Below are 14749 nucleotides of genomic sequence, written 5' to 3'. Positions count from 1 at the left end.
TACTCATTGTCTATTGACACCCATTAAATTATAAGCTCCACAATGGGGCTCTTGTCTATCTTGTCTTAGGCCTCTTTTTTCCAGAACATAGAACAATGCCTAGTACATAGTAGGTGCTCAGTAAAGATACTAAGCACTTGATAAATGTTTGGGAAACTAAAATAGACTGAACTAAACCTCTCCACATTGGTCTTGCTGGGTTTGCTGATGCTCAGCTGCTGATGCCACGCCAGATACGAGAAACCCTACATTTATAAAGTATTTCATTTCTTCTGCAAACAAGGAAAACTTGCCCTGAAACAAAATCTAGAAATAGATCTGGTAAGTTTTCTAAATGGAAAATATTTCTTGTATCACCAGAAATTATTTTCCCACAGCTTGTGCTACATCAAAATATTGAAGTTGAAAATATCCCATTTTTTAATATTGGTGTGGGTTAGAAATAATTTTTTTGCAGCAAAGAAAATATAAAAGCCTCCTGATGTTTGCTCTCCCCTAGATATCCCCAAACTAAAAATGTACTTGCAAGTTAAGATCATTTAAGAAAAACAAGAAAAATGACCACTGGGAAATGTCCTTAAACCTTTGGTGATCAAAATGTATGCTTTTTTTTTTAAGATGTATTTATTTTTATACAAGAACCGGGGTACAGGCCAGATGCGTGAGAGGGTGAGAGGATTTACCAGAGACAGAGCAGGGAACAGAAGAGGCAGACTGACGAAATACACTGTGGAGGGGAGCAGCAGGCAGACAGGAGAGGTCTGCTGCACCATGTGGGATTCTTGCCGGCCGGCCAGGATCAAACCTGCACTGCAGTGGCTGCAGACAGCTTCACAGTGTGGCGGTCAATTGCCTGCGCCACCAGGGAGGCCCCAAAATGTATGCTTTTTGATTACAAAGCTAGCACTTGTTTATTTAAGAAATTACATATGCTCAAGGACGGGGAAAAATTTCTCCCCATCCTCTCTTTTAGTTTTTATTAGTGTCCTCTATGAAACAACCCCATTGTAAATGCAATTTTACAAATTTACATTTTTCAAACACAATAATAAATTAGGGAGAATGTATTTATCTAAAGGAGTTTCGTAATTTTTGAAGTTCAAAAAAAGATTTAATTTTTAAAATTATGCTTGCAGGCTACCATTATTAAGATTTCTTCTAATTGTTCTTTCATCTTCAGTTTTCCCAGATTTGCTCAAAGCCGTCCCACTAAGCATCCACGTCAATGTCATACTCTTCTCTGTGATCCTTGTTGTTTTAACCATGGTGGGGACAGCCTTCTTCATGTACAACGCTTTTGGCAAACCTTTTGAAACTCTGCAAGGTCCACTAGGTTTGTATCTTTTGAGCTTCATTTCAGGTAAGTACAAAATTCTACCCATGATAACAAATGTGCTTTTTAATGTATTAAGGGACAGGTCCACCTAAATAGAAAGTTACATTGTAGATACATGGATGTTCATTGTGCCATTATATATGATAGCAAAAAGTGGAAAAAAATATATCCAACAATAGGGAATTCAATTAATATGTTCAGTTAATACATAATACCATAATGTATTAAGTTATATTAACTTGTAAGTTAAAAAACATAAAAGAGATTTTATAAGCATGAATAAATACATGCATATGACATATTATATATATTATATATGGAAAGAGGATTCTGCTGGGAGTGGTTAAACTTTAAACAGTGAAATTATAGATGATTTTCATTTTTTCCTCATACTTTGTATTATTTTTAAATGTTCAATAATATGCATTAATTTATTCATAATCAGAAAAATAAATAAAAATCATCCCAAGTGAGTAAAAGGCCAGTGTCCCACCCACTTATGAGATGCCATACTCAGGTCTGTAGGTACATTGTGTGGTCTAGTGATAGATGTCTCTGGGCAAGGAAAATTCTAAGCCCAGAATTAGTTCATTAACAAATAATTCCTACTCAGTAACCAGGGCTTATGGGAAATAATGTAAAATCCAGGCAGTGCCACATGGTGCTTAGGATAAGTTTAGAGGGAGAGAGAGAAAAATAAGAAAATAATAAATATACTAACTCATATGTAGTCATTCTTCTGTAAGAGGAGAGGTCTCTGATTTCACCCCACTCCAAACTTGCAAAAAGACTCCCTGCGGTGTCATATTCCCAAAAAGCAAGTAATTTTATTAATGATTTCATGGAGAGAGAGAGATAATACAACTTGCAGCAGTAAACAATGTATTTAAAAGCCCCTTTAGGCTATTTTGCTCTTCTCTGTAGTTGTGTTTGATTGCCATCAGTCCCTAGGCCCCTTGACCCTCTTACCTCCCCCACAGAAGCAGGCCTATAGAGGGGGTGGGCATGAGCCAGAGACAGGTGGGATGAAATATCAAAAAAAGAAGGTCAAGCACTTTGCTATCCGGGCACAGTAGGAAGAGCATAGGCACAGGATGAGGATAGACAGGCCAAGATAGTGATTCAATCTCATGGGAAAGTCCAGGTTAGAAATGGGTTTTGGGGATTACTTCTCCCCACCCAACATATCAGTCCCCACTGGTGACTCTGAGTGGTGTGCGATTTTAATGAAGGTCATTCAATCAATGAGGGGTCAGCTGGAAAACAAAATACGCACTATTTTAACAGAGGGAATATAATGTTCCCTCTGAAAAATAGGTCCCCAGCATCTGCATCACCAGGGAATTTGATAGAAGAGCAAATTCCCAGGCTCCACCCCAGACCTCCTGCATCAGAAGCTCTGGGAGTGGGGCCCTGCAATCAGTTTTAACAAGGCCTCCAGGTGATTCTGATGCAAGCTCAAGTTTCAAAAGTAGGGCTGTGGGGAATTGATTATACAGGTGTTGCAGGACTGAAAAAGAATGAAAATGAGACCCTGAGGTAACTCAAAGATGGTAATTTGAGAGAACAGCTACCATCCCAAGGTCTGAGAGAACCAAAGGAAGAGCTTGGAGTCACCAGAACTGGAGGTTACAGGAGCCACCCGGCTCTGAGACTCAGGCCCTTGAGGAGAGGGCACTGTTATGGGACCCCAGGGGGCAGTTCTGGAAGTGTGCAAAGCTCTTAGGAATAATCTAGCTCTTAGGAATAATCTAGCTGTGTCTGTGGGAGAAATGCTCTTCCTGTGGCAAAGCAGAAGGGGGAAGAATGTTCTCAGCTGCCCAGTGTCGCCCCCCTTTTTGGGGGCTCTTTATTGGCAGAGCCTAGTGGGAAGTAGCTGACAAGGCAGAACTGCGGTCTGAGAGTCTTGACCAAGCAGCACAAAGACGGGAAGAGAAGAACTGTTTGAAGTCAGGACGTAACCGCTTATTACCTGGCATAGGCATCTAGCACTTTAACTTCTAAATGAAATTCAGAACAGTCCATTTGGAAGACAAATTATTTGATGGTTCAAATGTAGAGGCAAACTAGTAGTATTTGAAAAGCAAGATCATTCAGAGAACGTAGAATTTTTTTAAAAAAATATTTACCTGGCAAGGGAGATACCACAATCATGAAAATGTAGACTTTAATCCAACTCCAGCTTCTTTTCTCAGGCTTTGGCCAAGTCTAATGTAAAGAAAAACTGAGTACACAGATATATGCGGGAACAAACAGACTTTATGCTTACGCTGTATCTTACTTATCTTTGATCTTTTTTGCAAAAGTAGATGCTTAACAAAGGTTTGTGAACAAGTGAAGGAAGAGGGGCAGAGAAAGCAATAGCATGAGCCAGCTCCAAATCTGTACCACCTATGATAAAGGCCTAGCGTTCCCAGATCAGCCATTGCTTAAAGCTCCAAATTATTATTTTTTAATTCTAAAATTTTCAATAATTTTTTATTAAAAAAACTGCATGTTTGAGAGGCAGAGGAACTGATGGTTTGTGACTTCTGGGTTGGGGGTAACAGGTCACTCTTAAGTCACAGACTGTCTCAGTCTCCTAAAATATATATACACAGGGATGGAAGTCCGTGGAGTCTGGGAGATGTTTGCCTAGAGTTGTAATGCTCATGTAGATCTCAGCTCTAAACACTGCATGTGAAAGGGTGGGGGCTGTGCAGCCCTTATCACACTCCCAGTGTGAACCAGCGAATCACACACTCAGAGGCTAGAAATTGTATAGGGTGTCCTTGAATTCCAGTGGGAATCACATCCCACTAGAGATCCTTGGCGGCTCTGATGCACTGATTTTCCTCCTGTAATTCTCTGCTCTGGTGGACTTCCTCAATCAATAGAGAAAACTCCTTCCTCTCAGACCCTTCTCTTCCTCTCACCTCCAGTTTTCCCTTTTCTTTGTGCTGACATCATTCCAGGGCCATTCTCCAGCTATCTGCCTTCCTGCTAGAAGCTAGACTTGGCATCCTGAGGTATGAAGATGGGGAGAAGGGAAAGGAAAAGAGGCCTTCCTGGACACCTAGGACATTCCACACTGCCCAGAGTAACAATAATGTGAGCATCTCCTTAGGCTTCCTGATGTGGTGGTGCCAGACCAGGTTGAGAAGAAAAGGGAATAACCCTTTGGTTTAGGTCACCAATAGTTTCAGTCACCACAAGTGGCTCATACTTAGGGCCTACTATCGTGTTATGGCATCTCCCTGTCATTTGCCAAAGTCTCCAGGTAGGCTTATTCCTCAGTGCTCTTCCTGTAAGTTTTCTGACAGAACCCATGCAAGTCAGCTATTTTGTGCTTACTCATTGTGTCAATTATAAACTAGATCTGAGAAATTTTTGCCCAAATTTGGATTTTAGTAATATCTTAATGACCCCCATAGTTAGTTTTGGGCAGCAGTTCTCTTCCCAGAATGTATATGAGAATCATCTGAAGAGTTTTCTCTTCACATACAAGACTGATTACATTGGAGGTGAGGTCTGGGCACTGATACTGATATACTGATACATTTTAAGTTCTTTTTGATAGTTCTAACGTATGACCAGTGTTGAGAACCACTGATACAGGTACACATATTGCATTTATTCAACAAACCCTGCTGAGTTCCACCATGCCAGTTACCCTGACATGTGCTGATGACACCACAACATCTCAGGTACACAGCCCTTTCAAGGGACTTACAGTCCAGGGAGGGCATCAAATCAAAGTGTTAAACAATTTAAGATCACAATTATTGTAATAAGGGTGAGACACAGGCTGCTGCTGCTAGAGAATAAAGGGGAGGGGGAATTGGACTTCGATGTGGTAGTCATCAGAGGCCACTCCAACTAGCTTAGTTCTAAAGATACCAAAGAGCTCAGAGAACGCCCCCAGGAAAGGAGAAGGTGAATGTGTGAACTCCAGGGAAAGAGACTGGATTGTTGCAGGGGCTGAAAGAATATTGATATGGCTGGGGGGTAGGTAGTGAGAGGGAAATGGCAAAAAAGCCCCCAAAATTACAAAGCTGGTTGATGCCAATTAATGTCAGACCCCAAAAGCCATAGTAAGTTTTTTAGAATTGATTCAAATTGCAATGAGACGCTTTTGAGAGTCTTTAAGATGTCTGGTAGCTGATTTACCTTTGAAAAGATGTCTGGTGAAGGACTAGGCTATTGCACTGAAGATGGAGAGAGATGAATGGATTCAAAAAACATTTTGAAAATAGATCTGAAATGTTTTGCAGATAGTTTAAGGAATAGATAGTAGACAATGATGTAATTAACCAAGATGAATAAGACAGGGAAGAACAGGCTTAGAATTTATGGCAAAAAAAGAGGAGAGGAGCTTAGCACTAGAACTTAAGTGTTCTATTTGGGGCATATCTAGTTTGAGATCCTCAGAGATATCTAAGTGGAGATTTCAAGTAGACAGGCAGATATATGAGTCTGGAGCTCAGAGAAGATGTCTAGACAAAGGACATCAATTAGGAATTGTCAGGATATAGATACTATTTAAATCAATGAAAATGGCTGAGATCATCTAGGGAGAGAATGTAGATAGAGAAAAGTTGGCCCAGAATCAATCTCTAAAGAACACTCTTAGTTAATTTCTGGATTGAGGAGGAGGAGTAGCCAGCAAAGGATACTGATGAGGCATGTTCAGAGAGGAGGAAGGAAAACCAGGAGACCAGGGGAATCCAGAGCCTACAAGGAAGGGATATCTCAGGAATAACAGTCAAAAGTGAGTGACCTATGAAAGTAAAAAGAGGTGGGTGCCTGGGGATGGCAGAATGGGGAAAATAGCCATGAAAAACGATATCTCAAAGTTTATATAGGATGAGAGAGAGTTGCACTCAAAGGAGAAGAAAAAGAGGGGGATGAGTAAAACAAAGGGACCCCTAGTTTCTTGTTGAAACATTGATATATGTGTGTATAGCTTTTACACATTTTATGCTAGAAGTTTCCTAGTTGCTGGTGAGAAGTCTTACCCAGAAGCAAAAGTGAGCTTCTAAGTGGATGACTTGCCATCAATCAATGGTAGAACATCGTGTATTATTCTATGAATATTCTTTGATGATGCTATCAAATGTATTCACTCAGAATATTTGAAGGTGATTTAAAAAAACACCAAAATGTGGGCTTTATGTCTATTGTATTTATTATAAATTCTCTTACAGACAGTGTCATGTTATGAGTTATACATAAACATACACATATACAAATAAGGAAAACAAATAAAATGACTGGCTTTCTTTAAAGGGGGATGCTCCTAATATGAGCCTAGTTAATTATAATAATTACAATGATGGCATTCCACATAAATAAGCAAAGACATATACAAAACACAAACAGGAAAATAAAGATTGATAAAAAGTAGAATGCTTATGTATCAGTTTCAGAATTAATAATACCCTGACCTCTAATAGGTCTAGCACATAGAATTCTGCAACTGTTGTAAAAACAACCTGCATCTGGGTCCCAATTCAGTCCTTATGGAAGAGCTATTGTTCATGATCCAAGAAAGACATATAGAGATATCCAGGCATCAAAGCCATAGAACTCAAAGAAGGATAAGTATATGTGGTTAGAAAAGTCTGCAAGAAAAATATTATTCTAGTTTCTCAGCATAGACCTTAAAAAGGATGCCACAGAATAAAAAAAGGATATTAGCCAGCCTGTGGTGGCAATGTGGAAAAAAAATCTTGTTTTGGGATGTAGGGCAACAGCTGAAGGGGCAGCAGTGTGGCGAGTGGGCTATATTCCTGGTCACACATGTCAAGGTGGCTCATCTCACTTTGTTAGCTATAACCATGTGCAAGGAGATGCTCAGTCCTACTCTAGCAGTTGCAAAGAGGCTGCCCAACTCAGAATACATAGGTGTGTCTTCTCTTCTGTTTCATTTAGAGTCATAGCTGAAGTCCTTATGAGAACCTTCAAAGTCCCAATGATGTGCCCAGCCCAGAAACACACAGAGACACACATGGACATATACAGTCATCCACCCGTACACACACACACACACACACACACACATATGTCTTACCCCCCATCACACACACAGAGCTTTATCTCTTACTCCTCTCTGCTTCTCTTCCTGTTTCCATTCATATCACCTGATTTCTTTGCACTTACTATCTCTGCTTAAAATGTTCTTTGCTGGAGACCCCTAAGGCATGCAGTGCTGAGACAAGGAAAACATCAAGGTCATGGCTAAAAAACTGATCAGCCCAGGTGGGAGGACTGGCCGTGTACAGACCAGGATGTTCTTTCTTGTGTCTGTAAATCTATGTGTAGGGGACAAACTAGATTAGAAAAAGAAACAGAATGCCCTGATGGCCCAGAACCTAGGTGTTGAATGTGTTCCCAGACAAGGCCAAATGCTTAGAGAATACTTCATTGTCTAGTAACTAACCTGAGATGGGGAGGGGTGCTGCTTTTATCAAAAATACGAGTTGCACTGGGCACTGGGGACGCTTGAGCATGAATGAGAGGCCTTACATTCTCTGGGTCCCACTTCTCTTAAATGCTATTTTGAGTCTGTCATTTCTTTATTATTTCCTCGGTTCAATTGGATTCCTCTCTCAACCCTGTTCACCAGGGCTGGATGCCGGCAATTCCTCCTTACAAATACTCACCTCACTCCCCTGACTTCCTTTAAAAGGCAATAAAATAACATCTCTGGGGTGCTCCTGGTGGTGCATGGGGTTAAGTCCCAGCACTACAAAGCTGTCCACAGCCGCTGTAGCATAAGTCTGATCCGCAGCCAGGGAGCTGACCCACATGGTGCAGCAGACCTGTCCTGTATCTCCCCCTGCTCCCCTCAGCAGTGCATTTCAGTCAGTCCACCTGTTCTGCTCCCCACTCTGTCTCTGGTGAATCCTCTCACCGCCCCCCGACACCTCTGGCCTACACTCCAGCTCTTGTATGCATAAATAAATAAATCTTTAAAAAAAATAAAATTACATCTTTGAGGTCACCTCTTCCCTGACCATACCCCTGCCCTTTTTTTAATTTATTGTTTTAGTGCAAATCATATACTGATAAACTGTAGAAATGACTTATCTCGTTATTGTCTCTCCCTCCAACTGTTGCACCATTGATGCTCCAGGAAGAGGGGGACATCTGTCCGTTTTGCTCAGTGCTGTACATCAGCACCCGGAGCAGGCAGTATCCAGTAGATTTTCCTATTTCCTGGTAACAAATGGCATTCTTTTTGAAAAATCAAATCAAATTAGAAAAAGAGTATGTTTTTAAAGCATTTCTTCTTTGTACAAATCAGTCTTCTCACTAACATGCCATTTGTAAAACTTAAGTTAGATGTGGATTGCACATTCTGTAGATTGCAGAAGACAAAAAGAAAGAGCTGAATCCAAGTGGTATTGTCCCTTTATCCATACCACTCTTTGGAAGTGCACAGTGACCAACTGCTCTCCATCAGGACCTCACACTCTACTCTTAGGTATTTACTTGTTTCACTTGTCCCCTTTCTAGCTGGTCCCCATTGGTTTCTAAGCAGTGTGGAGCCAGAACAACTTCTATTTGGGGAAGAAATCCTTGCAGGTGACCTAGCTTTAATAACCGACTTTCTAGTGAGAGTGCATAATTTCACAGGAAATTAGCACCTAGACCTGCAAAGTGTGGCTTCTTAACTCATTTATCATCTCGCAAGACTCCTTCAAGAAGGAACTTATCAATTTATCATTCTATGGAGGAAATGAAGTATACCTCTAATATTTGTCACCTCTAAGAGCATTTAAAGATAATGTGTTAGCTTTCTGGAAATGTTGGCCATTATCTTAAATGTAATTGAAATTCTAATTTATTATTTCCCAAAGTACAACCTTAGTTATAATAGGAGAATATTTCAGAGATTTTACCCCCACTTTGAGGACACATTTATACTGAAATCCATGCTACCCTGGACCCCCACAGATCTTGGCAGGATGTTCCACCCACAAAATCATAGTCACCTTCAGGGTTAGCTAGGGGTGAAGCAGCAGTTTTGTTCTTGACTGTGACTGCATACCCTATTTTGTAAGGACTGGAGGCAAGAGGTGCCTGGTCCTGCAGTCCCAGATGGCTGTCAGAGAGTCAAGAGCGTATGGTGTCTGGCACACTGCAAATGATATTTCATGGTGTGACAACCCCATCATTCAGATACTCTATTCCATCAGAAATTAACTCAGCAATCAGTATCATTAAAAGAAAAATAAATAAAAAGTACATTAGTAGCCAGATGGTGGAGAAATCAAACACATGAAGAAAACCTGGGCAATAAAACCTGGGTTCTATGTCTGGTTATAATCCAAATAGTAGCTTGAGCAGGGGTTTACAGGCTTTCCTAAATCCTAGTGCACTCAAACCTTTCTCGTGGATAGAGCAGGGTTGGATATGTGGAGAATCTGTCCAAATGGCTCCAGCTGAATTTTTGGTTCTTGGTGTACATGGGCAACTGGGAAAAGGAGGAGGGAAGTCTACAGACCTAATTCTAACATTTGTGAGACCTTGGGCAGAGTCTGAATGAAAGCCTACCTACTTACTACATGTGTAAAGATTTAAAAGTTAAAAGCTAATAAGCTATTCAATAAGACATGTTCTAGCTTTCTACCTCAGAAGCACCGCTCTACAAGGACCTAGAAGACCAGGTTCAGATTTGGACTTCTGGAGCCCTGGGAATTCTGCACATGGATGTGGCCCTTGAGTGCCAGCCCCTGTGGTCCACTTCCCTCCCTGCTCTCGGTTCTGTCACACATGGGCAAGGGCACCCAGCACACATGTGGAGACACCTCGTGCATCTGTGTTCTGGTGGTGCCCCTGAAACAGCGGACTTGGCCACCCACAGGCCTCCAGACTGCAGCATCAGCCACAGTCGACCCTTGGGAGGGCAGGACCAGGAAAGATGCCTGTGCCTCCCGGGATATGCATTCAGGGCTGTTCAGGAGGGAATTCCCAGTGTCAAGAGTACAGACTAGGGTGGGTTAAGGACTCCACATGAGCCCAGCCATGGACCTTGAGGATTCCTCACCCTGTGGGCAGGGAGATCTCCAGAAGACAGAGTAGAGCTGTCTAAATGGGGGGCCCTTAGCAGAAATCCCCCTGTCTATAGTCTCAGACCACAGTGGAAACATGCTAAGCCCTTTTCCACCATCATTTTTATTCCTTTCATGCCTCTCTCTATGTCCCTAGCAGGCAGGTCACGGAGAAAAACTCTTTCTGTGTCTCTATATAAGTCATATGTAGTTACCCTTGGTCCCACAACTCTCTTTTTTTAATTTTATATATTTCTTACATCATTTTTCATTTTTGCACAATATATGCGGTTTCATCTTGGTTATAGTCCCCATACAATTCCCACCACCCTTGTTTTGATCCTACTCCCTTCTCCCCCGCTGTAGTGTGTCTCTGGTTTATAGTTGCTTGTTGATTTTGATTTTGACTTTATTATAATTAATCTTTTTCCTGGTCCCTTATTTAGGTTTTCTAAATTCCTGCTATGAGTGAGACCATCCAGTATTTTTCTTTTTCTTTCTGGCTTATTGCTCTGAGCATGATTCCTTCCAGCTCCATCCATGTTGCTGCAAATTGCACGAATGTTCAATATCACTTGTAATTAGGGAAATGCAAATCAAAACTACAATGAGATACCATCTTACACCAGTGAGAATGGCATATATTAAAAAAAAACTAGCAACAACAAATGTTGGTGAGGATGTGGAGAAAGAGGAACTGCTGGTGGGAGTGCAAACTCGTCCAACCACTATGGAGAGCTGTGTGGAGGTTCCTTAATCTGCTAAAGATAGAGCTTCCATATGATCCAGCCATTCCACTCTTAGGTATTTACCCAAAGGACACTGAAACATTAATTCAAAAGGGCACCTGCATCCCTGTTTACACTATTTACAGCACTATTTACAATAAGTAAGCTATGGAAACAACCCAAATGCCCAAGAAGATGTGGTACATATACACAATGGAATATTACTTAGCAATCAAAAAAGATAAACAATCTCTTTTAGATCCATTGCAGAGAGCAGCAAAAGTATTGAAATTTACTAGGAGTTGTTTCCCTTCACATCTCTGGGCAGTCATGGAGGGGTTGGCAGAAACTCAGATGGGGTTTCCATGCTCTGACTCTGAAATGAAAAAGTTGATCTCAAGGTGAAGTTCAGAATTCACAACAGAAACCAAGACCATCCTCCCAACTGCCAGCCTGTGTGCACTGTTTGAGCATCTTACGATCTTGAAGCATTAGCTACAGCAAAAGGCTGTGAGTCTTGCATCACCCAAGGGGCTTTTACTTTAGGGATCTGAAATTCAGTCTCACTATAATGCTATCTTCTTAAGAAAGTAGGACCTTTAAAATATTTAACAAGTTGAAAAGGAAACCAAGCTTGAATTTTCCTTTCAAGCATTCAGGAAATACAGTGTTTCATTTCTGTCTGCAACTCACCATCTATTCAGACAAAGAAGGCTCTTAAAGTAAAAGCAATGGCATTTTCTCTACAATTTTCAAATAAAAGATAAAGAGAAAGCAGAATTGTGGTCTTTCTGTTGGATCTAACAATAAAGGAATAATATGGTTTTGCTAAGGGAGAGCGCTGGTTTTAAGCTCAGAATACAAAAACAGGTTGACAAATTTTACAAAGGAGTGTTCTCAAGGGCTCTTCCAAGGCTGCCAGGACGCAAAGGGTCAAGAACATTATATCATTTGATTATTTGCAGGTGTACTGTATAACGATGATGGGCCAGTCCCAGGCAAAATTCTACAGTAGAAAACGTGTGATTCCTCTTTTCCCTTTCACCCCTACTCCCACTTCCATCCCCATCCACATGATCCAGTCTCCACCTCTACCCCAATCCCAACCAGCCTTTGGAAAAGGAAAGGGAACCCTCATTTTCACTGTAGCTCCTCCTGACTGGAACACTTTCCCTCCCCCACATCCTGCCTCCCTTTGATGCTGCAGCCCGCTCTCAGTATTAGCACCCTGTACCTCCTTTACTGTTAAATCTCCCTGTGGCTGAATTGTGGTTCCTTTATCTGTGTTTCCTCCCTGATTATACTGTTAGAGTAGATACCACATGACTTTCCTCTAATGTTTAAACTTCCACCATGTATGTAATAAGTCTAATTGAATAAATGACTGAGTGAATTAATGAATGGGAACTTAAGTCACTTGTTGCCGCTCCCAGGGTATTTAAATTAACTGTAAGTGAAAAACAAAATGCACTTACCACTCCTGAAGGAGTCATAAACCTAATGGAAGTGTATTTGGAGGAACAAAGCACTGTGACACATTCTTTTGGGTGCCTATCTGGTACAGTCAGATTTCGTTCATTGGGGGTGGGGTAAATAAAAGAGTATGCTAAGCACTTGCAAGAAAATAGAATACATAAAAACCGTGGGAATAGCTATTAATTAAGCATATGTATCTTTGTTAGTTCTGCTCCTTCAAATGTTAAGCCGGCATCATTTCTATTATCCACATTTTGTAGATCAGAAATAGAGACTTGGAAATTAAAATTGCCTAATTTCACATAATATGTGAAAGAATCAGGATCACTGGGGGAAGCCCTTGGAGTCCTGCACCCCGCCCCTTCCCCGACACCCCCCCCCTTGCTCCTGACCCTGTACCTTTTGCCACCTGCTGTGGCCCTCTGTGCCAACCACTTCCCCGGGGTCCCCCCACTCCCCATTCTCAGGGGAGAGGCTTCATCAGAATTTCCGGCCTGGAGTATCCCTGAGCAGAGACTCTGCCCAACCACAGCTGCACCAGATTAAGATTAGATTATGTACAGAGGGCTAAACAAGGGGAAAATGAGGCTAGTGGGTCAACCAAAATGATGTTTATTTTTCTCTCACAAATAAACCTGAGTTTGAAGTCCCAGGCTGGTCTAGTGGTTCTGGGTAGCTAGGATCCAGGTTCCTCCTTTCCTGTTTTTCCATTGTATGCGATTTTCCCTTTAGAAGCCACCTGGCTCAAAATGTCTGCTGGAGCTTGAGGCATTGCATCCTTGATTCAGTCATGGCATGGAGAAAGAGATAAGGGCAGCCCCCTAATACATGCATATAGTTGGTCCTCAAATAATGACATTTTATTATAACTTTGAAGAAAAAAAAAGAATCCTAGTCAACACTGAACTAAACAGCTCAAAGACCTTCTTTCATTATAATTTCCAAGAACCTATCCATGACCTTCAAAGAGGATTCACTGTACCTTTAGGCAGCTCTCCTATCTCTATATCCTAGTCACTTTCAGTCAAACAATGTAACCTTTTTTTAAGGCAGTCACATGCCTTTGTTAAATTTCTGGGTTCTGCTACAAACAAGAACAGATGCACCCTCCACACCCTATCCATGGCTCTGTTTGCTCAGCGACTCCTTCAGGTGGCTGTGGCCAGGAGGAACTGGCAGAGGTGGAGGCTGTGTCAACTTCTGAAGGAAGCCAGTGGGCCCTTCATGAGACGGTTGTATGACTGGCCTTTATCCTGCATGGCCTGTGAAATACAGAGTAGCCACATGGCTTGAACATGTCACAACAGTGGCTGCTCTGTGGCCGGGTTCCACCATTATGCTGTTAAGATACCTGGCAGTTCACCTACTTATCAAGCAAAGAGGAACAATTCTCAGTAAGATCAGCTTGATGTCATCCTCCTAATCCAAACACTGTCACCCATGGCTTGGGGAATCAGGCTCATGATTACAAATTTGAAATGATATATTTTTGCCAAAGAATGCAAATAGAGATGATGGTAAACTTGCTTAAATTTGCACATGACTCTCTTCCCTGGCTTTTACAATAAGTAATTTGACCCCAAATATTATGCCTTCTGTTACAGGATCTTGTGGCTGTCTTGTCATGATATTGTTCGCCTCTGAAGTGAAAATCCACCATCTCTCAGAAAAAATTGCAAATTATAAAGAGGGGACTTATTCTTACAAAACACAAAGTGAAAAGTACACCACCTCATTCTGGGTTGTTTTCATTTGCTTTTTTGTTCATTTCCTGAATGGGCTCCTTATCCGACTTGCTGGTTTTCAGTTCCCTTTTGCAAAATCAAAAGACACGGAGACAACCACTGCAGCTGCAGATCTAATGTACTGAAAGGCAGACATTTCTGTCATTTCCCAAGTATGGGAGTGAACTCGCTTTGGTCACCTGGATATAGCTAATTTTGTCCATCAGTTTAGATGCACAAATTAAAGCATTCAACCCTCCATGGCAATGTTTACAAATTATGTCCTAAGAATACATACAGATTGGAAAGTAAGAGGAGCAGAAGGAAGGCTCCCAAAGGTTGTTTTATCTGGTGCAAAACTGCTTCACCCAGGGAGTGAAGGAGTTGACACGGTGTTAATTCATACACATAATCAAATGCAAAAAGTCTGCTTCATCAGCAAGGAAT

At 41.4% G+C, this 14749-nt stretch overlaps 1 protein-coding gene across 3 annotated transcripts in view; it reads left to right on the top strand.

The window, feature by feature from the left end:
- The window catches only part of CLRN1 (clarin 1), a gene marked incomplete at its 3' end in the record, with an annotated part of 55101 nt that extends 40653 nt beyond the window's left edge, over nt 1-14448 (top strand). The window contains exons 2-3 of one of the 3 annotated variants that reach the window (XM_084231895.1): nt 1181-1360; nt 14183-14448. In XM_084231895.1, coding sequence (XP_084088021.1) covers nt 1181-1360; nt 14183-14448 — 446 coding nt within the window. Of the gene's footprint in view, nt 1-1136; nt 1365-14147 lie in introns of all 3 variants that reach the window. The other 2 variants (XM_084231894.1, XM_084231893.1) reach the window with 2 other exon arrangements.
- Between the last annotated feature and the right edge of the window lie 301 nt (nt 14449-14749).

Source organism: Talpa europaea, assembly GCF_964194135.1.
Source record: "Talpa europaea genome assembly, chromosome: 4".
NCBI lineage: Eukaryota > Metazoa > Chordata > Mammalia > Eulipotyphla > Talpidae > Talpa > Talpa europaea.
Note: the sequence above shows the minus strand (reverse complement) of the source record. Positions and strands in the feature narration are given on the sequence as shown.